The sequence below is a fragment of the Herpailurus yagouaroundi genome, unplaced genomic scaffold (genome assembly GCF_014898765.1).
Source record: "Herpailurus yagouaroundi ecotype Mexico unplaced genomic scaffold, PumYag 141, whole genome shotgun sequence".
Taxonomy (NCBI): Eukaryota; Metazoa; Chordata; class Mammalia; order Carnivora; family Felidae; genus Herpailurus; species Herpailurus yagouaroundi.
In genome coordinates, this window is record NW_024412396.1 from 48,599,641 (window position 1) to 48,622,839 (window position 23,199).

The following is a 23,199-nucleotide window of genomic DNA, read 5'->3' on the forward strand; positions in this document are numbered from 1 at the left end:
GGGGTCACACATGAGATGGTACACATTTATGCTGTGTCGAGGGCCCTGGCTCATACCATATCACACCGTAAACATCGCTACTCCTGAACAATTGGATGTGTTGTATTGGGAACGTATTTTTTTTTCTGTTTCTCTGCTTCTGCACTAGCAGGTTGGTTCAGTAATAAATATATAAGAACTTTTCTTTTCTTTTTTTTTTTTACAGAAAGAGAGAGAGCATGAGCAAGGGACAGAGGCACAGGGAGACAGAGAATCCCAAGCAGGCTCCATGCTCAGCATGAAGCCCAACACAGGGCTTGATCCCACGACCCCGGGATCAAGACCTGAGTCAAAATCAAGAGTCAGACGCTCAACTGACTGAGCCACACAGGCATCCCTTCAGGGTTTTATTTCTAAGTAATCGCCACACCGAACGTGTGGTTTGAACTTCTAACCCCAAGATCAAGAGTCACGTGCTCTGCTGAGCCAGCCAGGTGCCCCAAATATGTAAGATTTTTTTGTTTGAAAAAAAAAAGAAAGAAAGAAAGAAAGAAAAAGAATAAGGCCTTTCCTAGAAAGATAATGGGTAGTGCAGAGATTTTCCAGGTCTGGGACTAGAGTCAATGTAGTTACTGTCACCTCACCGGACCCTAGGTGCTGGAACTTCCACTGACCCTACCACTGACCCCGAGCAAGGAAGTCTGCTGCCAACCTGTTACCCTAAAACTTGATCTTACAGCAACGACTACTGCTATCATAGGGGCTTCTCTTGGGTTCTTGATCCTTTGTGTCACTGGCTCTCAACACAGAGTCAGGGAGGACTGCTTCTGCTTGGTAGAGCTCGGGTCACATGACCATGTTCTAACTGCGAAAGCAAACGTCTGGCATTTCCATTTTCATTGTGGCTTCGAGGGCTCTGTCTTCCTTGGGGACTCACCAGTTGGGGAATTCTCCCGAATAGGAATCAGGTTCGGATGTGGGACAGCTCACAAAATAATGAATGTCTGTTATAGGTCTTTGTAGATGTTGTTTCACATCATCTTCATGGCCACTCACTTTATGCACAACGAAATTGAAGCTCAGATAAGAGAAGGAACTTGCCCAAGGTCATGCAACCAATGACGGTCAAGCTGCCCGCCTCAGAGGGCCGAAGAGTAAGGAATTCTTCCTGGGATCAGCCCTTGGTGGTGTCTCTGCTCCCCCACCCCTCGCCCATCCTTCACTGGATGCAGCATCGCCATGGTTCCCTCACTCCCCGCCGTCTCCTGGGTCTCTGGTAACGCTACTCATCAGGTCATATGTCCATTGCCTCCCTCTCCTCCTCCTCCTCCTCCTCCAGACCCTCCTGCTTTTCCACCCATTTACAACAGCTTTATATCAATGGCTGTGGCAGGCTGCTTCACTGATCACTGGGATCTGCTTGGATCAGAGCCTTGCCCCTGAAGATGATAAACAGATGGAGGCTGAACTTCTGGACACAGGGAAGGAGAAAGGCCACAGGGACCCTTTGGGCAGGTTTCCTGTGGATCTCCCGGGAGAAGCCTGGGGCCTGCTGTGTGCACTGTTGAGACTCTATGAGGAGAACATAGAAACGGCTGCCAGGGAGACCTGGGCTCCAAGATCTCTGAACTTCAACAACTGCACTCTACCTTGGGAGAGCCTTTGCTGCTTTCCAATTTCTTTTGTATTAATCCCTCTCCTCTCCATCTACCCTCTACTCTCCATCACGACTACCACCTTCGGCCCCTCAACCAACCAGTAGGGTCTCTGGCCCGGACCAAGAGCTACCTCCTGACTGGCCTCCTTATTTTACAACTGCCAGCAGCTTCCCTTCACGCTGAGGATGACATCCAAAGTTCTTCCCCTGGCCCACGAGGCCTTGCAGGGCCTGACCCCTACTGACCTGCTACATTCCTGTCAAAGGCTCACCTGAGCCTTCAGCTGTCCCCTCCAGTTACCTTTGCCTCCTCACTGTTCCTCAGAACTACCTCCCTGGTTCCTCCCCAGGACGCGAACACCAGCTTTCCCCTTAACCTTAACCTTGCCACCTGCCACCTGCCCCCGGCCCGGCCCCCCCCCCCCGCCCATGGCTGTCTTCTCATGACTCAGGTCTCTGCCCAGATGTTGACTCCCCAGAATGTCCTCCCTGTTCTTCCAAAAGAGACCCGTTCTGTAATCTGTCTACAGCCCCCACCCTGCTTTGTTTTCTCCTTAATACTTTTGCCTTCTTAAATTATCTTGCTTGTTCCTTTACTTGCCTGTTAACTATCCCCCACAACCAGAACTTGAATTCTACGTAAACAGGGGCTTTGCTTTGTTTCAGCCCACAGTATTCCCACCTACAGTATCTGGCACAGGTTAGGTACACTATAAATACTTTTTGAAGGCACTGGGTTGTCATGAAACAGTCCTGTGGGATAAATCAGAACAAACACCCTCTCAGGGCATCAGGGATGTGGTCATTCCTACCACCTGAGACTGAAGGGAAACTGAGACACAGCCAAGGGGCATGCAGCAGGCTAATGGAACGAGTCCTCTAAGCTTTTTTTCCCCCCTCCATTGTTCCACACTGCCCATAGTGAACACTGGGGAAGAGACAAGGGCACATGAACGGAATGTTTTCCTTTTCCCTTGGGAGCTAAAGAAGGAAGCTTCCATGCTGAGGGTGGGAGGGTGCAGGGGTTATGGGCAGCTGAACCCTGGTGGGTGGTGTTCCGCTGGGATAAGATCCTCAGGGAGCTACAGGTGGCACCTAGAAGGTGACTGACGGGAGACAGGACTTTCTACAAGGCTGGCTTGAAAGCATTGTCCAAAGTGTGTTCCTTCCTTCCCACTCCCTGAGGCCCTCCAAGAAAAGTCCAAAGGGCATTGTTCCCTGGAGAACTAGGAAAAGAAAACGGGCCCAGGTGTGTGAAGTAAGATGTTCTTAGCAGCCCTGACTCTGGGGATTCACCCTCCTTTCCCTCAGTGGCCCTTCCTTCCCTGTCCCCCATTCTCAGTGAGGCTGGATGGTGGCTCAAGCATTACTGGGACTCCATTCGCCTCCTTATATCCAAGGTCCCTTTCTCTCCTTGAGGCTCTGATTCCATCTTCAGGAAAACCAGAGGTGCAGCTGGCTGGCTCAGTGGTAGAGCATGTGACTCTTGATCTCGGGGTCATGAGTTTGAGCCCCATGTCGGGCCTAGCGCTTAAAGAAAGAGAGAGAGAACAAGAAAGCAGTGGGTCTAGATTCCACTCGGCCCTTGGTGGCTGCATGTTCCTGGGGAGGTCACCTGGCCTCTCTGAGGTTGCTTCCTCACTTGGAAAGCATTATGATACACATCTTTCAGGGTAGCTGGGAGGATGCATTGAGACGATGTCAAAAAGTCCAGGAATTAATACATGTTCACCGTACATCAGTTAAATGTGAATCAGAATCTCTCTTGTTTTTCTCCCAGCATCAGCCCCTTGACTAAACAAAGAAAGTGGAATGTCGAGTCCAATGTCTGATGACAGGACGGTGATAGAGGAGGGCCTCTGAGGCTCTCTGAGGAGACCCTCAGGAGAACTGGCCAGCACAACAAAGGAGAAGGCTTACTCTCCAGGGGTAAGCCCAAAATACACAAGAGCATTTAAAAAAGTGAAACACGTTTATGGGTGACAGATTCATAATGGGATTATTGATTCAAACACACATCCTTTCTCTTCCTTGCATTTCCCCCCTCCTCCCTCCAAAAATTGTTGCTGACGGCTGGGTAGTGACTCAGGGAGGCGGCTTACGGGGGAGAAAAATGACTTGGCTACAGCTGGTGCTGAAAATGACCAGCACTACGGCAAGGGAGAGGGGTAGCCTACTCCCGGATCTCCCTCCTTGAGCCTTATTGTCTTATTTGTCACAAGGGGGACAAAACCCCTGACCTGTCAGAGAAATTGAGTGGATTCAGTGTGGTAAGGGGTCTGGCACCCATTAATAATAATACTAAGAGCTATGATGTATTGAGTCCCCAGGGTCAGTTACCATGCTAAGTGTTTTCAAAATATCACCTCCTGGGCACCTGGGTGGCTCAGTGGGTTACATGTCTGACTTCGGCTCAGGTCATGATCTCGTGGTTCGTGGGTTCAAGCCCCACATCAGACTCTGTGCTGACAGCTCGGAGCCTGGAACCTGTCTTCCTCTCTCTCTGCCCCTCCCCTGCTTGCATTCTCTCTCTCTCTCTCTCTCTCTCTCTCTCTCTCTCTCTCTCTCTCTCAAAAATAAATAAAACATTTAAAAAATTAAACAAACACAAAATATTACCTCCATCAGTCACTCCATGCAAGCTGGGACTGGATCTGTCCTGTTCCCTACCATATTGCCAGGTACAGTATGCTCCTGCAGGATGATAATAGAAACCAACACTCACAAGAAATGTATTTTGTACGTTCACAGTATAGCTTTTTGCACCTTTTCCAGCACTGTACATGTCTAATCTTCCTGACAATCCTAAGGGGTAGTTACTACCGTTATCCCCATTTTATGGATGAAGAAACTGAGGCACAGAAGGCAGAAAGAAGTTGGGTAACTTTCCCAAGGTCACCAAGTAAGTGATAGGGCAATGAATCTGAACCCAGGCAGTGTGGCTCTAGAGTCCATGCCCTCGGCCACAGTGCTAATTCAGGGGACCAGGGGGTACTCACAAGTCCCAGTACCAGGCTGTTTTGTAGGCAAAGCAACCAAAGCTAAGAGAGAATTTAATGGTTGGCTCAAAGCCACAGAACTGCGAGGCAGAAGACCCAGGATTTGGATCTGGTGTGACCTAGCTAGATGTCTCCAGAAGGGTACACTTCACTCCCCCCCACCTCCAACCTCCAAATTCGGACACCTGCCCACCCCTATCAGGAATCTGTCAGAAGTTCACATCTGAGGGTGGGACTGGCTTCAGGCTGACACTGGGCCCTCCTTCCACCTGTAGCCTCTGGAAGGGTGCCTCCCAGAGGGCATGGGGTTGCCCCCATCCCCAACTTCTAGGTCAAGGTGGTAACTATCTCCCTGAAGGCAGGAACTAGAAGCTTCAGATACAGGGTTTGGTCAAGAGATTTTTTCATCCCCATCTCCTGGCAAGAGCTGAGCTTCCATCACTCACATCCTTGCCCATCAGGTGACATCTGGCTTATCGTGGATGTCCTGTGATAAGTTAGCGACATGACAGATGCCATTAACGTAACATCCCCATTCATCCTTCCAGGGTAGGCTGACATGGAGAGGAGGCCAAGAGAGGAATGAAGTCAAAAGAGAACAGCTTTTGACACCAGACTCCCTTGAGGTGGAGTCTGGTCTTTGCCGCTTACTAGCTCGGTCACTTGGGACAAGTTACCTAACCTCTCTGGGAACCTAAGTTTCCATATTCCTAAAATGGGAAGGGAAAGCCACTGCTTTGCACAACTCCAGGGGGCACCACTCACATTGTTATCTATGTGACTGACGCCACATGGAACCCAAATCCATAGAATACAAGGTGGAGGCTACCTCAAGATTGCATATCTTTGAATCTGCACCTTGCAAGTGAGAATATCTATGCCACGTGTATCAACTATACGAAGAAGAAGAAGAAGAAGAAGAAGAAGAAGAAGAAGAAGAAGAAGAAAAGAAAAGGAAAGAAAAGAAAAAAGAAAGAAAAGGAAAGGAAAAGAAAAAAGAAAGAAAAGAAAAGGAAAAGAAAAAAATAAGAAAAAAAAAAAACCCAAAAAAACCAAGAATAGCTATGTCAACTTTCAGTTGTGGATCCAAGACACTAAAAGGGTTCTTGTGAGGACAGATTATGTTGCCTAAAGGGAATGAGCAAGATAGACGCACAGTAGGAATGACATTATTATGGGATGAGGAGGCAGGCCTTGGAGTGAACAGTTTACTTCTTCCAGACACTTCCCTCACTGAGAAATACCCCAATCTAATTCCAGCTCTTGTGTGGACCAGGCCACAGTGAGCGGAGACCCATCTCATAACAGCCCTGATAGCAAGACCTCAGTTTCCATACCCTATGGGGTCTCCTCTTACCTCTCAGTTTGGTCTCATGCCAACCACAAAGGGCACTAGACACCCTGGCAGTAAGCTGGGTTAGGAGGTTTTGATTTATTTGGGGGGTTACAGCTGACTGGCCAAGAAATCCTGAATGGAATCTCTCCCCAGCCTGGCTTTCCAGTCTTGGCCTAAGGAAGCTAACCCTGTCTTTATCTTGCCTGATAGGGTGAATTTGATTCAAGAAATATTTAAAACAATCAATTCAACCAACCTTATTTGTGAAGCAAGGAAATAAAGGCTTACTTCTCTTAAAAGGGAAAGAAAGAAGGAAAGAAAGAGAGAGAGAAAAAGAAAGGAAGGAAGGAAGGAAAGAAAGAAAAGAAAGGAAGGAAGAAAAAGAAAGAAAAAAGAAAGAAAAAGAAAAAGAAAGGAAAGAAAGATTTAAAACCTAGTGTATATTAGGCACAGTAGAGGGGGATGCCAACGTAGATAAGACAGTCCCCGGCCCCAAGAATGTTACAGAAGAATTAGCTGAGCTGGTGTAATGCAGGGGCTCAGAGGTCCATGGCAGGTGTCTGTGTGTGTGTGTGTGTGTGTGTGTGTGTGTGTGTGTGTAGAATCACCTTCACTTCACATTTGGGCCCAAGGGGATCATGTTCCCTGCAGAGCCCTCAAGCAGGAAACCAGTGGCTCCACTGCCCACTTTTGGAATTCAGGCTTTTCCCCAGATAAGGCTCCTGCCTCTCACCACTTTTCAACTGGCCCAGTTGGTGGCAATTCTGCAACTTCCAACACAGGAGTTAGTCAAGGGATCCCACTCAACTGGAGACACGATCTCACCTTTTAATGGTCTCTAACGCCTTCTCGCCACCCCTCTCCTCCCCACCAACAATCCCATCCTCTTCGTTCTGTGTGCTCAGTGAACTCTAAGGGATAGCCGATCCCTTGTGTTGTCTATCTGAATTACTGCAGAACCCCTGGCTCCTAGCTCAGAGCTGGTAAGGTGCTCAGTCCGTTTTAGTCGAATGAATGGATGGAAGAATAAATGAAGTCCTTCCATGGAAGCTGGGCACACGTCATGCTTACTCTAGGAAGATGTTCAGATGGCCATGGTTGTTCTCCAAATGAAATCACCACTGTTCTCTCCTACCAGAGACTCTTACTCTGGACCCCTTTAGCATTCATTTATTCATTGGGCCAATGTTTACTGAGTAGCTCTTCTGAACCAGGCACTTTATCCTGTGCCGCAAGGCAAATGTGGAGCCCTTCCCACCCACACATCTCTCTCTTCACACCCTGGCCCCCTCTTTTCTCCCATGCCACCACACACCCTGCCCAGCCCACTTACCCCTCTTCCTTGTTCTGCCTTTTACACAAGGATCCCATATTTGGGCTTCTCTGACCCTGTCAACCTGCACTGGACACAAAGGAGGGAGGAGGACTCCCAGCCTCTAGCGCCGGCCCTCAGCCCATCCTCCCACCCCACCCCAGGGACCTGGCCCAGCCAGGCTCTGCCCAGAATCCCAAGCCACCCAGCCTCCTGGAACAGCCCTGAACCTTGTTGACTCGTTTCAGCCCCTGGGGTCCCTGCCCATGGGCGTCCTGCCGAGTCCACCCGGTGCCCGGCCCCCAGCGCCCTGGCCCCTCGGTACTGCCTGCGGCGGGAGCTGCCAGCTTTTTGGAATTCCTAATGCTCCTGGCCCCGGTGATTGGCTGCTCAGCTCTGACCCCACTTGGGCTGCCGCCTGGTTGGATAAAAGGGGAATCTCCTTGGGGCTCCAGAGCATTAGACACCGGAGGGGGCACCTGGGACCAACTTCGCGAAGCGGGGAGCCCGGCGGGGGGGTGGGGGGAGCGAAAGACCTGCGGCCTCAGCCCCTCCAAAGAACCGGGAGATGACGGGGAAAGCGGGGGAAGCGCTGAGCAAGCCCAAATCCGAGACTGTGGCCAAGAGTTCCTCGGGGGTCGCCCCGGCCAGGTGCACGGGGTTCGGCATTCAGGAGATCCTGGGCTTGAACAAGGAGCCCCCCAGCTCCCACCCGCGGGCTGCCCTCGACGGCCTGGCCCCCGGGCACTTGCTGGCGGCGCGCTCCGTGCTCAGTCCCGCAGGAGTGGGCGGCATGGGGCTGCTGGGGCCCGGGGGGCTCCCCGGCTTCTACGCGCAGCCCACCTTCCTGGAAGTGCTGTCCGACCCGCAGAGCGTCCACTTGCAGCCGCTGGGCAGAGCGTCGGGGCCGCTGGACACCAGCCAGACGGCCAGCTCGGGTAGGTGAGGGTGAGGCTGCCAGGCTGCCTGACTGGGGGCAAGAGCCGGAGCTCCACGCCGTCGGCTTTCGCTGGCACCGCAAGGCCTCCCCCGGGCGCAAAAGTTCGCGCCTGGACGAGGGGTCGCAGCTCCGGCCTGGGGCTGGCGCGCCCGGGGCAGGGGCCCCGAGGATGCTCCCGCTGGCCGCCTGGTTTCGGCCCCGGCGTTTCCGGCCTCCGCGCTGTTCTCTCGTCCCCTCGTCGGGCCCCGCTCTGCCCCGGCGCCAGGTTGGGGCCCCACCGGAAACCGGGCTTGGCGTGTCGGAGCCCGTGGGGCGGGCTGCGGGCCCCCAGCTCCGCTGCTCCACTGCGGCCCCGGCCTCCCGGAGGACCCTCGCTCTGTTCCGTGTGCTGGAGGCCCGGGGAAGCGGGTGCCCGCTTCGGCCCCAGCCCTGGTATCCAAAGTTGTTGTTCCTTCCTCTTTTTTCTCCGTTCCACAACGCCCACGTTGGTCAGCTGGGGTTTATTTTTCACCCCACGCGCTCGGACAACCTGGCCTCTGCTGCGGCAGAAGCGGCCGCCGTTCAGTTGCTCCTAAACGCCACAATATATCCGATGCCGGCGCCTGCCGGCTCGGGGGGGCCCCCGGGACGACCCCACCGCGCCCTCCCTGGACTGCTTTCCCGGCCTTGCGTCCCCACCCGCTCGGGCTCCGGCTCGTGCTCTCGCTCGGCAGTTCCCCCGATTTTTCGTTTATCTTTTTATTTATTTATTTTTATTTGGAGGGGCAACGAAAAGTGGCGCGTCGCAGTCTCTCCAGTCTCGAGCGGGGGCGCATTCTGCAGGCACGGAAAAAAGGGGCTGTGCCCGGGGAGACCCCAGCCCTTCCCGGCGCCCAGCTCCCGGCGCCTCGGCTCCGCTCCTCGGGGCCAACTTTAAGGCCCCGGGCGCCGGGGCTGCCGGCGCGGGGCAGGGCGCAGCGCGGGGATCACCGCCCGCGGGCCCCGCGACTCCCTGAGGCTGCCTTGCTCCACCGCCGTCCCTGCCCCAGGCGCGTTGGGGCCTTTGCCTCTCTTGCAACGAAATCTGTTCAAAATCTGCGGATTGGGGCGCCGGCGCGGGTACAGCCAGCCGGGGTTTAGGGATGGGGTCGCCCTCTCGGAGGGCTTCCGAGGCGGGCAGAGCAGGCCCCCGGCGCTTCCGCAGGCGGCCCGGGGTGGGGCCCTCGCGGGCTTCGGGCGTCTCAAGTCCCCGGGCGCCGGCGAGCGCTCCCCCCGTCCTGCCGCATGTGCCTCCGCCCGCTTTTCAGATTCTGAAGATGTTTCCTCCAGCGACCGAAAAATGTCCAAATCGGCTTTAAACCAGACCAAGAAACGGAAGAAGCGGAGACACAGGTAAGGCCCCTGCGGCGCCTTTCTGCTACCTCTTCTGCTCACCCACTCCCTGCCGTGTCCTGTGTGGGGGTCGGGTCGCTCCGACCTTGTTTTCGCCGGCTCGTGAGTTGAAACCTGAGGCTGTGCCGGGGCGGGGAGACCGAACGTTGTTTGGGGGCATCCGCCCGGGACCCCGGCGTCCAGCCACACGGGGCGAGGATGGTGTGTGGCCTCCGGGGAGGCGGCACGGGGCGGGCTTTTCCCTTCGGGAGAAAGGAAAGGCCAAACCCGAGCCGGAGAGGGGCAGACGGCCCCCAGATTCGATCCCTGCACCAGCACCTTCGGAAAGCCGCGCGTACCTCCCGCGCACGCCGGTCCCTCTGCCCTCGGCCCCCGGGACCGCCTTCCTCTCCCGCGGTCCCTGTCCTCTCTGCCACACCCCCCCCAGTCTTCTGCTCCCACCGTTCCCCAAATCTTGAGCGTGATACCTGCACTGATGGGAATTTTTCGTTAGGCTTCGGCTCTTTTGTGATCCTGAGACAGTCTCTTCCCGTCCCCCAGCCTCGGTTTCCTCGTCTGTAAAATGGGGAGGGAAGGTGTGTGGACTGGCTGACCCCGCCAGCCCCAGCTGGAGTGGAGTGGGCTGCATTAGGGCACAGGCTAAAGGGAGAATTTTAAAAGATATGCCTTCAAACTGGCATTACTGGCACATTTTTGCAATGTAATAGGTGCTGAAAGGTAATTCCTGAAAAGTAAACCCTCTCCGCCCCCACCCCAGACTCTCATTCCTGTCCACATCCACTCCACAAGCTACCCGGTCCTTGTAGGAATTTATGGGGAGGTTTTTAAGGAAATAGAGAAGCAAGAACCAGAAATCTGCCCGACTGGCTGCAAGCACTGCCTCCAGACTCCTTCCCGGTGCTCACCCTCCGGTGTGTTTCCCCAAATCTCTCTCTGCGCACCAGTCTAGGTGGGATCTCCACAGGGTTCCTGCTGACTCTCCCAACATTTCTCCCCTGCGAGTTCTCCCTGCTGCATTCCACCCCATCCTCTTCTCCCCAATTCGTTCTCAGCCTCTTGGCACCCTTTCTCTGGGTACTTTTTTTGCATTTTCCTCTTCCTTAGCCCCTGAAAACCCCTCTATTGACTTCCACCTTGTAAAATGGCTTTTCCTGGCCACTAAGACCCCAATAGGTTCAGGCTGGAATGAGGCTGAACTTTGACTTGGTTTCTCAGTAACCCCGGCGGTGGTTTTGTTTTGTTTAGCTTCGTTTTGTTTTAAACGGAAGCATTGATCCTGGGTCACTTTGGACATTCATTCATCCAACACATATTCATTAGAACATTTTTTAGTGCGCCCATCTCGTGCTGGTCCCAGGGTGGGCAATCCTGTCAGCCTCCCTGAGCAGGGACAGACGCAGGGACCATGGAGGGAGGACAGTTCAGAGTCCGGGCTGAACTGCTTCTGTGCTGGTATGGAATGAGAAGCAGGGTTCACATAGCAAGGAGAGTTCTGGAAAAAGCATCCCCTGCATGCCGGAACAGTGTTTCTGTTCCAGGACATGTCCTTGTGTGGCACCTGGAGCTGGCTGACCCATAGCCCAAAGTCTATGCTTAACGGTCCTGACTGTCCTCCTCTGACACTCTCCCCTCTGAGGAGATGGTTGGGAGCTTTGGAGGCTTCTCTGTGCGACAGTATAACTCACCACCTGCCCTGGGTTTCAGGTTATGTCTGGTGCACGAAGGGAGCAGATTAGTAGAGATATTATTAGAATGGCGACTGATTGCCAGTGCAGCTTTTAATTAGTAAAAAATATTTTTTCCTGAACTTCTCTCATTTGAGGATTTCAGGTAAGAGACCCTAGAGTCTGGTGATGAGAGATGGGCATCTCTTTTTCTCTCTGAAATATGCTGGGCTTAGAGAAGGGAGGAGGGATGGAGCAGAAGCCTTGGGAGTCTCTCAGATTTTGCACTTCTCTGTAGTGGGAAAGCTCAGCTCTGCAGACAGGATGCAGTGGGCACCAAAAGGGGCTGGGGTTTTGCACAAAGCCAGGAGCAGGGTTTGGATCCCACTTTGGGGATACAGGAGGCTCCCTGGAGGGCACGTCGGGTGTCAACACAGGGATTCGCTCTGAGGCAGGACTAAGGGAAAGTTTGGGGGATTTGAGGTTTTATTTTGTTTTATTTTTCAATGAGAGCTCTCCCATGCAGAGGCTGGCACTTGAATGGTTCTAAATCTCTAAATGTCTCTTCTTTGGCTTTGGCCAAACTACAATACCTGTGTGACTTTGTTTCCCTAGTTTTGAAAACGGCTTGCATATTTTGATTGTTTATTTGGACGATCTCTTCCAGGGGCCCTTTAGTAAGTGACAAGAGCAAAATAGAAACCAGCAGATCTTCAAAATTCTGAAGAATTCACTTTCTGTATACATAAACATTCCATTCCCCCCTCCCAGGAGAATAGGAGAAACGATTTAGAATCAAGCCAGTCATTTTCTATAAAGGGCAGAATCTTTCTTCCTCACACATCCCTTGCATCATCCCCCAAGATATTAAAGCCGACACACCAGCACAAGGACCTACTGGGGCTTACACCTATACTTTTCCCTTGTGTTGGGTAAGGGTGAAAGTGAGGGCCGTCAGTGAAGGATTCTAACCACCCCCCACCCCCCACCCCGTGCTGGTCCCAGGGTCAGATCCCAGAGGCTCAAGCATGGAATGTACCATTTTTACAAATGGGTTTGTGGAATCTGGACTATAAGGTCTGAAAAGAGAAGAATTTGTGCCTTTAAGTGGATGTGTATAGTTCATGGAAAAAAGATGGGCTCCATGAAGCCCCTGATATTGGAGGTAAAATTTTGTGTTGGACCATATTCATTTGCACATTGGCCCAGGGCGAAAGAAAGGCTGTAGCTTGTACCAGATTTTTAAAACGGATCAGGACCCAAACAGGTCAATGGAAACTGCTCTGTGGGGAGTGGGGGCTGTGTAGGTAGGCTCTCTCACAGTGAGAGTGACCAGAATGGACCGCCCCGAAGTGGAGGGGGTCTGTAGGCAGCTCTAAGGAGCTAGTAAATTTGGATGCTGGCAGGGGAAGGGCCGGTAAGGAGGGCAAGGTGTTGGGGTGCATGCGGAGGTGGGAGATTCAGTTCTCAGCTGTACAAACACTGGGGTTGCAGTTGCATTTGACTTTCTGGTGGGTCTTTGAACTTGGATGTCATTAAAAGGTCAACGACCATGGGGCGCCTGGGTGGCGCAGTCGGTTAAGCGTCCGACTTCAGCCAGGTCACGATCTCACGGTCCGTGAGTTCGAGCCCCGCATCAGGCTCTGGGCTGATGGCTCGGAGCCTGGAGCCTGTTTCCGATTCTGTGTCTCCCTCTCTCTCTGCCCCTCCCCCGTTCATGCTCTGTCTCTCTCTGTCCCAAAAATAAATAAACGTTGAAAAAAAAATTAAAAAAAAAAAAAGTCAACGACCAAATAAAAAAGGATCAACTATTATACTACTTGTTGTCTGTGAGAGGAAACTGGGAAGCAGGTCCCAGGGGGCCAGAGGCTTTAAGTTATATGGTGAGTCCCTCACTCTGTGCTTAGAAGGAAGAAGAAGGGCTTTCTACAGTTTTCTAAAATTTCTGAACACCCTTTCCCCCAAATCGCTTCTAGAAAGACTCCCACTATGAAATGTCACCGACATTATGAAATAATGTCCTCCCAAGAAGGGCAGGGTGGATCTTCAGTGTTGAATGAAGATGAGTCTAGAGTGTTAAGCTATGAGTGTGTGTGTGGAGGAATTTATGTCGGATTGTGCTGAGCCAGCCTGTATTTGGGGTCTGTCCAGGTGGCATAGAGGAGGTCCATTCTATCCTCTCTGGAACAGTGTCTTTCAGTTGCTGAATCCTGAGTGTGTCATTTTGCTCCCCTTAGGACAATCTTTACTTCCTACCAGCTAGAGGAGCTGGAGAAGGCATTCAATGAAGCCCACTACCCAGATGTCTATGCCCGGGAGATGCTGGCCATGAAAACGGAGCTACCAGAAGACAGGATACAGGTAACAGAGCCCCAAGTCCCCCTCTCTCTCTTTCCCCACCCTCGGAGGCATTGACTGCCCCAGGCTCCCAGACACCTGTGACCCCATCTCCCACCCCCCTGCTATGGGTCCTTATGAATAACAGTTCATTTAAGCTGACAGGTATTTGCTGAACACCCACCATGTGACGTGGGCACTGTTGGGGACAAGAGACTTAGATGATGTAGCCTGGCCTGCTGTTCCAGACCCTAGGCTTCCTGAGGCATATGTCAGGCAGACTGTGAAGGGGCCTGTGGTGGGAAAAGGAGTGCTGGGTCGGTCATGGGCTCTCAGTGGGGTCTTTGTTGTGGTCAATATCTCTTAGGACAGCTAAATGTCTGCTCCAAGGCCAGAGGTGGGGAGAGGGGGAGAGTGGCTTCTAGCCCTGACCCCATTCTGTTTCCCTTTCTTCCACTCCCCTGACCCATGAAGAAAAGGTTGCCCCCTCCCTTTCTGTCTACTCCCCACCACGTCCATCCACCCATCCACCGGAAGCTTCTTCTTCCTCTCACACGTGAACAGCTGGCCCTGCCCTGGGATGTGGCTGGGGACTTGTGCCTGTAAGTGTGGCTCATTGTTTTGTTTTTTTAAGATTTTATTTTTAAGTAATCTCCACACCCAACATGGGGCTTGAACTTACAGCCCTGGGATCAAGAATCACATGTTCCACTGACTGAGCCAGCCAGGTGCGCCTCTCCTAGAGAGTTTTGCGGCATAAACGGCCATGGGTCTGGACAGGAGTGTTCTCAGCTGTGGTGGGTGCAGGGCTTCCCTTCATCAGCAGGAAGACCTTCCCAAGGCCAGAACATCGCTAGCTGGGCAGGAGGGTGGCTGCTTAATGGTTTCTCTGGGAGGAGATGAAGTCGGATGGTTTTCTAGGCAGGGCCTCCATGAGGCAGAAGAAGTGAGTGTGGTAGGAGGAGAAACATTTCCAGATTTGGATTTGCCTCAACTGGATCACATCCTTAAATGAAAGCTGCTCCCGTCAGTGGAATGGTCCAGAACAGTTCACTACTAAGGCTGGGAAAAGTTGTTGGTAGGGGGTGTCCTGACTTCCTGAAACCCCTCCCAGTCAAGAATCCTGGGTCTCCAGGTGGGATATGTGCTGGGGGGAGAAGGAACCAGATAAGTTGTGGGTTGTTTTGTGTTCTCTCATTGGACAACCCGAGAATTGGAAATGAGACATGAGCTACTTTTCCAGAAGAGTCTTCCTCTCCCCTGGAAAGTGATACGGAATTTCAGCCGGTAGCTTTAGACGTTGGCACTAACAATGAGCTCAATTACTCATAAGCAGATTATCTGTTTGGTACATTATCCATGGTGGCCTGGATCCGTCATCCCCCACCCAACTGGGTCCAGTGGGGTAAGCCTGGGTGTTGATTCTGAATCGTATGTGTGCGCGTGTGTGTGCGTGTGTGCGTGCGCGTGTGTGTAAGCCAAGGCCCCATCCGGTCAACGTGCAGTGGTAACCCATACCTGGCCCTTCCTTAGCACAAAGTTGGCTATTATGAGCGGCTGGGGTGGACGGCTGAAAAATGCCCCTGTTGTCAGGCCTCACTTTTGCACCACTGACCAGTAGGAAGGAACAACTAACTGTCTCTTGTGGTAGGTCGTCCTAAAATCTGTTTGGCCGTGGTGGTGACGGTGGTGATGGTGGGTGGGAGTGTGTGAGGGATATGGGGGAAGGCTCTTCCTCAGCTGTTACTGCGGTTGCCACAGATGCCCCCCCCCCCCCCGCTTCTCTAAGTTGCCTGGGGGCGGCGGGGTGGGGGGGGGCATCTATCCGTGGCCTCTGAAGCTGCAGGAACCAGCAAGGAGGAGCTAGGGTGTGGAGTAAATTGATTGCCCTTGGGACTGTGAGGACTGTAGAAATGGGAGAATGGAGACCAGAATCTCTCAGTCTTTGAGCACCACAGGGTTCTTTGGCTAAATGCTGCCTCCAGGAGGTGTTTGTGAGCTGTTAAATGTCCTTGCCCCAGGTGGCGCTGGGGGAGAAAGCCTTAGCATGTGTCAGTGACAATCACAGCTGTCATTTACAGAGCAGTCTCCATGTGCAGGTGTTCTGAATACATGACATGCACAGGGCAAGGGAGTAGGTAGGGTGATTAGGGGCACTGTTTCGGAGCCAAACACATCCTGGCTTCACCATTCCCAGCTGAGTGACCGGACAAGTTACTTCACCTTGCAGAGCCTCTGGTTCCTGTAAAATGGGGATGATGGTGACACCTGCCTGTTGTGCAGATGCTATGCGCCGTGCATAATGAATTCCGCGTGATGCCCGGGGAAATGCCCAGTGCTCACTCCAATTCAGCGCTGATCTCATTAAATCCTGGTGACAACTGAGGAAACGGAAGCACAGCAACTTGCCCAAGGCCACACAGCTAGCAAGAGGGGGGGCACAGGGTTCGAACCTGGGTCTGCGTCTAAAGCCCGGAAATTCACCACCTCCTCTTGAGCTTGAAGCCTGCGCTTTGACTTGAAGCTGGGGGAACAGAGATGGTTTGAGGTCAGGTGGGGACCTATATCAAACCTTTATAGAAATAACCAATATTGGGCACCTGGGTGGCTCAGTCAGTTAACGGTCTGACTCTTGATTTCAGCTCAGGTCATGATCTTGCGGTTTCATGAGTTTAAGCTCCGTGCTGGGCTCTGCGCAGGCAGTGTGGAGTCTGCTGGGGATTTTCTCTCTCCCTCTCTCTCTACTCCCTCCCCACTCACGCTGTCTCTCTCAAAAAAAATAACCAAAATTTGTTTGAGTACCAGACATTATTCTTAAAGAAAAAAACCTCAAAAACACACTCTCATAAAAAAAAATTTTTTTTTTGAATGGGCACATTCTTGTATATAAATTCATGGTTTGGAGTCTCTGACTAGTGCTGTTCCATTCTGACTTTTTTTTTTTTTTTTTTTTAGTTTTATTTATTTTGAGAGACAGAGAGAGCAACCAGGGGAGGGGCAGAGAGAGAAGGAGAGAAAGAATCCCAAGCAGGCTCTGCACTGAAAGAGCCAAGCAGGCTCTGCACTGATGAGGGGCTGGAACTCACGAACCATGAGATCATGACCTGAGCTGAAATCTAGAGTCGGATGCTTAACCGACTGAACCACCCAGGCGTCCCCCATTCTGCCTCCTTTAAAGGGATCCCTGCCCAAGGATAGGGAACAAAGTTTTAAGGAATTTTACTCCAGAAGATAGAAGATGTACCTTGACAGAAGGCTGCAGGGTGTCTCAGCCTGGAACATTTATTAGCATCCCAGGGCAGCTTTGGAAGACACCCATGCTGGGCTTCCAAGCCCAGCCGTTCTGGTGTGAAACCTGGGCATCTGTATGTTTTTGAAGCTCTCCAGGTGATTGTGGGCAGCCAAAGTAAAAATGCTGGGACAGAGGCTCAGGAAAGGAGTTTCTGCATTTCAGGTGGGTTCATATGAGTGGAGGGAAGTAGAGTTTGGGGTGACAGGGCGGGATGAGGGACAAGATGACCTGTCAGGTGTGCACGGAAGGATGCTGCCTGGGCTACTGGGAAATGTGGGCAAAGCCGCCCCCTACTGGACGTCAGAGGCTGCAGCAAGGCCCAGCTTCTCTGAGCTTGAAGCTGGGACAGGAAGGGAGACGCTGAAATATGGTGTCAGGAATGCTGAGCGCATGTGGAGTGTTAAGTCATTAAATCACTGCAGCAACGAGCCCAAATTAATCAGCTTCCAGCCAGAGGAGAGAGGAAAGAAGCTGGGTGAATGTGATGGGAACTGCCACATGGCCGACAGAGCCAGGCCTGACGGCAGGAAGACAAGGTTGGAGGGTGGGGCCTGGGGAGGCAAGTGCCCAGAATGTGCAAAGAGCATCCATTGTACAAGATGTCTCCTTTAGGGGGGACAGTCCTGGGAAAACCACAGAGGGTCTCCTGGGAGACCTTTGAGGGAAGGAGCCCTGGACATGTTGTCCGGTGGGAATGCAAAGATGGGAGCTTCCAGGACAGGAGAGAAGCCATGGGCACAACCACAGCTGCTCACGCTGGCCACACGCACAGCGAGAGAAATGGCTGACAGCCTTGCCTGGTCTGCTCCGAGTGCGCCCTATGGCAGAAGGGCACCTGTTTGGCAAGTACCCCTCCCCAGGTGCAGTCTATCAATGGAGGCACACACTCTTGGGACCCTCTCTGCCAGTTGTGGAGGCACCTGCCAGACTAGCTGTTGACAGCCAGAGGCATCCTACTGGGCTTTCTGAGCGCTGCTGGGGCACCACCTCTGAGGGGAAATGCACCAGGAAACCCAGATCCTTTCCCAAGCTGGAAGTTCTTGCCTGGAGTGCCAAATCTGGCAACTATGGGCGTCACTTTGGGTCCCTGCTCAGGCACTCAGAGCCCTGCAGTGTCAGGCAGGTGAGGACCATGACCTTTACACGGGTTCTGCTGAAGAGTTCCAGACCTGACCGTCGCATGAGAGGGGCAGTCTCTTCTAGAAAGTGGGCAGCCAGGAAACTGAAGGAGTGAGCAACTGAAGGAGTATTCGGCGCTTGCTAGAACCAAGAGACCAAGTAGGGAAAAAGATCTAGATGCTTAGAAGGAACCTCAGAGGTGGGAGCGGGGCCAGGAAGGACCTGGCTTTAGGTAAAAAGTTTTCCACTGAGCATTTTCTGGAAAGCGGAACCTCGTCTTGCTGCACATTTATCCACAGAATTCATCCAGCATCAGGCCAGGGGTCTTGAATTATTATTACGTGCCAGGCATTTCCCATGCACTGCTACATTTCATGTTTATAACAAACCTTCAAGAGGGTGGTATTACAGGACAGATGAGGCACTCAAAGCTCGAAAGGCTAAGAAATGCACCCAAGATCACCAAGACCGTTGGAGGCAGAGCAAGGATCTCCAACCTAGGCTTCCTAGCTTCTGATCATGGCCAATTTGCAGGGCCTAGGCTTCCTCGCTTCTGATCACGGCCAATTTGCAGGGAGCGTTGGGCACCTGCATGGGTGTTCTCTTGCATTTGAGCCTCAAGGGCCTGCAGTACCTTACACATGTGCTGAGAGCGGCAGGGAAATCCGTTGGGCCCTCTGGATGCCTAAGGGGAAACCAGAGGCTGTCTGTATTAAAATAGCATGGTTTGAAGGTTGGTTCTGTCTCTCTGCCCCTCTTCTGGAGTTATTATTGTCAGTCCAGCCTTGCTAAAGGGCATGCAGAGGAGGCCAGAGGGGCAGGTAATGCTGTTGATTAACGTTCCCTCTGGGCAGACTCCTGCTGCTATTCTGTGCCTCCATTGAAATACCAAGTAGCACTTCCTGAACACCTACCTTCTGTGTGATGAGCATGGATGTTCGAAACTTTCACTTCTGTCATCAATCTTCAAACAACCCTGAAAAATAGGTATTGTTTTATATTTGAAGAGATAGAGACTGAGAGAAGGCAAGGAACTTGCCCCAAGTCACACAGCAGTCGTTGTCACAGCTGAGAATTCCAGTTCAGGACTGTCTGCCTTCAGTGCTTCTCGTACACTTCAAAGTTCTGTACACATGCTGGTTGCTTCCAGGAAGGGAAGAGAAAGGCAAATATGAAGAGTGCTTAGGGTTAATGCTCATTCCTTGTCCACTTCCCTCCGAGGCACCACCGTCACCGCGTCCCTGCCAACTGTCCTAAAAAGAAATTGTTTTGGCTGTCCAGGTTTCCTCCATAAATTGGAGCAGCATCTGGTCTTTGCAGAGAGCCAGGCATTCCAGGAGCCCATAACCGAGGGTCCGGATGACTCCTGGTTTGAACGACCAGCTGGCACCAACTCCCCTGGGAATGTCTGTGGGCAAAGTCTGATCTGCAGACCGGTTATTCATTTGCCCAAATTAGGAGACCCAGGAAAATGGTTCTGTTTATAGGCCCCAGAGATAATCTGAATCCCAAGTCTGTACCCCCTTCTTTAGTGTTCCTATAAAAATGCTGTTTCCATGTGAGAGCCCTGCCCCCCGCCAGCTCCCTGCCCCCCGCCCCCCACCCCAAGCACCAGTGCTCATGGAATCCAGAGGAAGTCAGAGCGCTGCATCTTCCCAGGCATCCACACTGGGGCGGGTGGGGTGTCTCTGCCTTTGCATACTCCACAATCCCTTCTCCAGAATCCATAATGCCAAACCATGCTGAAAACAGGGTTCTTTCCTACGTGCGTCATCCAAAACTCACTAATGGCAAAAAACAGACCCAACTTTATGCTCTTTATTATTCCCTATGCTTTTATTTATCTGTTTTATTTTATTTGTTTTAATGTTTTATTTATTTTTGAGAGAGAGAGAGAGAGAGACAGAGCCTGAGCAGGGGAGGGGCAGAGAGAGGAGACACAGAATCCAAGGCAGGCAGGCAGGCAGGCTCCAGGCTCTGAGCTGTCAGCGCAAAGCCCAATGCGGGGCTCGAACTCACGAACCATGAGATCATGACCTGAGCTGAAGTCAGACGCTTAACTGACTGAGCCACTCAGGGGCCCCTATTTATCCTTTTTAGTATGAATATGCATATGCTTTGCTGCAGAAATCCAAACTAATGAGTTTGATTATGGGTGTGCTGCTGCAGTAGAATGCCATGTAATGGTGGTATTTACATCACATTTTCTTTCTAAAATCCAAAACATGGTGGAGTCTGGCTGCATGGGTTCCAGTTAGGAGGTTGTGGTCTTGTTGTTTTATAATGCACTATATTCAAGCAAGAAGGTTAGCTCCTGACCAGGAAGTAAATGTCTTACTTAGATTCATAAAGAAAGCCTTCCCAACTCTCTGTGGTCAGACTCGGTGCCTCGCTCCATCGCCAACGGCTTCATCCTTCTGCCTTCTCTGAGAGGTGGATGAAACCAGAAGTCACTTACATTTTTATGTGAATTAGTCCTTTTAGATTTATCCTCCATGGAACAAGGCAGCTTGAGACAAGTGGGTACTTATAGAGGGCCACCGAGGGCTATTGGGAAGGAAGACAGGACAAGACAGAGGTCTCACAAATCGCAGGCACTGGGGTTGGCAGATAGTCGGGCAGAGCGCCTGCAGGACAGACAGGTGGCGCTGGGGAGGGATCTAAACAGCTTAGAGCCAGGCCAGGACGATGGGCGAGGTAGCCTGGGCTTGCACTGCTGATCTCCGCTCTGTAGCACACGAAGCGCAGCCATCTAGTGGCTTTCAAACTGCATAAACCCTTTCCTTGGCAGGGGCCCTCCTGGCGGTCCTGGGTCCAGACCAGGGGAAAGGTCCCGCACATTGGCTCCGCAGCTCTCCAGGAGGGCCCGAGCAGGAACGGCAGGTGCCAAACCCGGTGGTGGCAAAAGTGCAGGTGGCCGCAGGCGGCTCCACCCAGGGTGGAACGAGAGACAGTTTTCTAATTGCGGGTGGCGAGGCCCAGGGCGTCTTGGGCCTCTTCTCTCCCATTTTTATGGGTTCCTGGTTGTTTACAAATGGAGATGTTTCAAAACAGGGTCACACACATTTGGGTCTATTTAAAGGTGTGCGTGGAGCGTGCGGTCTTTCCGCAGCCCCGCAGAGGGTGTCTGTGACCACGGGGCTTTGGGGAGGTTGTCAGGAGGCGAGGCGGGGCTGCCGGGGCGCCCTCTGCTGTAGGCGGCCGGCCGCGCGCAGCCGTAGACTCGCGGCTACCTGGGGCCGTCGGGGCTCTCACTGCGCCACATAGCGGCGGCGGCGGGAACGGCGGGGGCGTGCGGATCCGAACCCCCGCCCGGGGCCTCCCGGCGGCCGAGACAGCAAAGGGTTAAACTGTCAGCGGCGCGATGTTAAACAGGTGTCAAAGGCGCCCCATATATCTGCAGATTGAAATCAAATTCTTTGCCGTATAAAAAGATAAATTACCCAGGCGCTGCCGCGCGTCCCACTCATCACGCCAGCGCCAGACGGCAAGCAATTTTTTTTTTTAATGTGCTAACGACCTAATCAAGCAATCAAGTCGGAGAAGATTGCAGAGTGACCCGGGCAGCCATCTGCCGGCGAGCCCCGCATTCATTTCCCGCGCCCCCGCGCGGGGTGGGGGCTGGGGTGGGAGCTGCCGGGGGGAAGAGGGGAAAAAATCCTAAACAAATTAACACCCAATTTTCCCCGTCTAATTAGTTAAATGAGAAGTGTTTGGGGTCCCCCGGGGAGGGGGAGCGGCTCGCGGCGCGGCTCGCGCTGCCTCCCCAGCATTAATTAGTGCGGGTCAATGCCGCGGCTCCCGAGAGAGCAGCCGCTTTAATTTCCCGTGATATTTCAGTGCCTGAGGCCCATCGATTCAAACAGAAATTAACTTATTTTTCAATCAGCCCAGGGCTGCCCCTGGGGGTGACTCTTCTTTTGCCGCCTCCTGAATAGAGCTGGAGCAATTTTTCATCAAAAGCTGAAACCTCCGCCTCCGGGGGAGGGGGAGGGGCCCGGAGGGAAGGGCGGGGGACCCCGCGCAGGCGAGGGAATGGAAATCGCAGAGGAAACTAATAGATTTTCCCGGAACCCGCCTCTGTCCTCCCCCTCAGCCCCCCACTTCCCGGGGCGTCTCGGCCGTCTCGCCATCCCGGGGGTGAGGTCCCCGAGGGGCCGTGAGGGGGCCAAGAGGGGGCCGTTGGCCGGGCCTGGGATCCTAACAGCGCCCACTGGTTTCTCCAGGGCCTCTCACCTGCTTGAGGGACAGTGCAGCTGTCCCTAGGGCTGACTCCTGGCAGCTGCCGGAAATCTCAGAAAAGCTGCTTTGGGAGACCAAGGAATCTACCTTCCCCCAAGCACCAGCTTGGAGTGCTATGGACACCCCGAGGGTACCCCATGCCCTGTACCAGTCAGCTTTGGGGCCAGAGAAACAATCTCTAGGGTGCCCCCCACTGCACCTTCCTAGGTCTGCACCCCGCTTTCTCTGCACACCAGGAGAATTTTGTCTTCTAACCTGAGGGATGGATGCCCAGCTCCCCTAAATGTCATTCAGGGTTAGATCCAAAACTGTGGGGGAGAGGGTGAATGGAGGATGGAGGGCAGAGGAGGGCTTAGCCAGGATACGGCAGAGAAAGGGGGCTGACTCAGGCCTCCTGGGAGTGTGTCCCCCGGCTTCCTGATCCCTAGGTGCAATGCCCTTTGCTGCCTGGGTCCACCCTCGCTCGCTTCCCAGACAGCTCTGGCCCCTGGAGTTGTGGTGGAGAGGGAGCCCTGAACAAGAGGTGCGGTTAGTCCAGCCCTTGGAAGGCATTTGTCCCTCTGCGAGTCACAAAGAGATTCTGTTTATATGCTGGAGGCATGCACACTTGCAAGAGAGCTATCCAGGTGGGGCTTCTCAGAGGCGAACTGAGGACCATGCTGGGGACTGTCCACCTGCAAGACCCTGTCATGAGACCTCTATTCCATCACCTTAGAACTGCTTCGATTTAAAAAAGAAAAAGGGGCACCTGAGTGGCTCAGTCTGTTGAGCGTGCCGACTTCGGCTCAGGTCATGATCTCACAGTTCGTGAGTTCGAGCCCCAGGTCAGGCTCTGTGCTGACAGCTCAGAGTCTGGAGCCTGCTTCCAATTCTGTGTCTCCCTCTCTCTCTGCCCCTCCCCCACTCCCCACTCACAATGTGTCTCTCTCTGTCTCTCAAAAATGAATAAAC

At 52.9% G+C, this 23,199-nt stretch overlaps 1 protein-coding gene across 2 annotated transcripts in view; it reads left to right on the forward strand.

Annotated features, from left to right (window-relative positions):
* Positions 1–7,465: 7,465 nt before the first annotated feature.
* Positions 7,466–23,199, forward strand: part of VSX2 (visual system homeobox 2) — a 21,592-nt gene continuing 5,858 nt past the window's right edge. The window contains exons 1-3 of one of the 2 annotated variants that reach the window (XM_040477688.1): positions 7,466–8,221; positions 9,510–9,594; positions 13,496–13,619. In XM_040477688.1, the coding sequence (XP_040333622.1) occupies positions 7,852–8,221; positions 9,510–9,594; positions 13,496–13,619 (579 nt within the window). In that variant the 5' untranslated portion in view covers positions 7,466–7,851. The remainder of the gene's footprint in view (positions 8,222–9,509; positions 9,595–13,495; positions 13,620–23,199) is intronic. The other variant, XM_040477689.1, reaches the window with a different exon arrangement.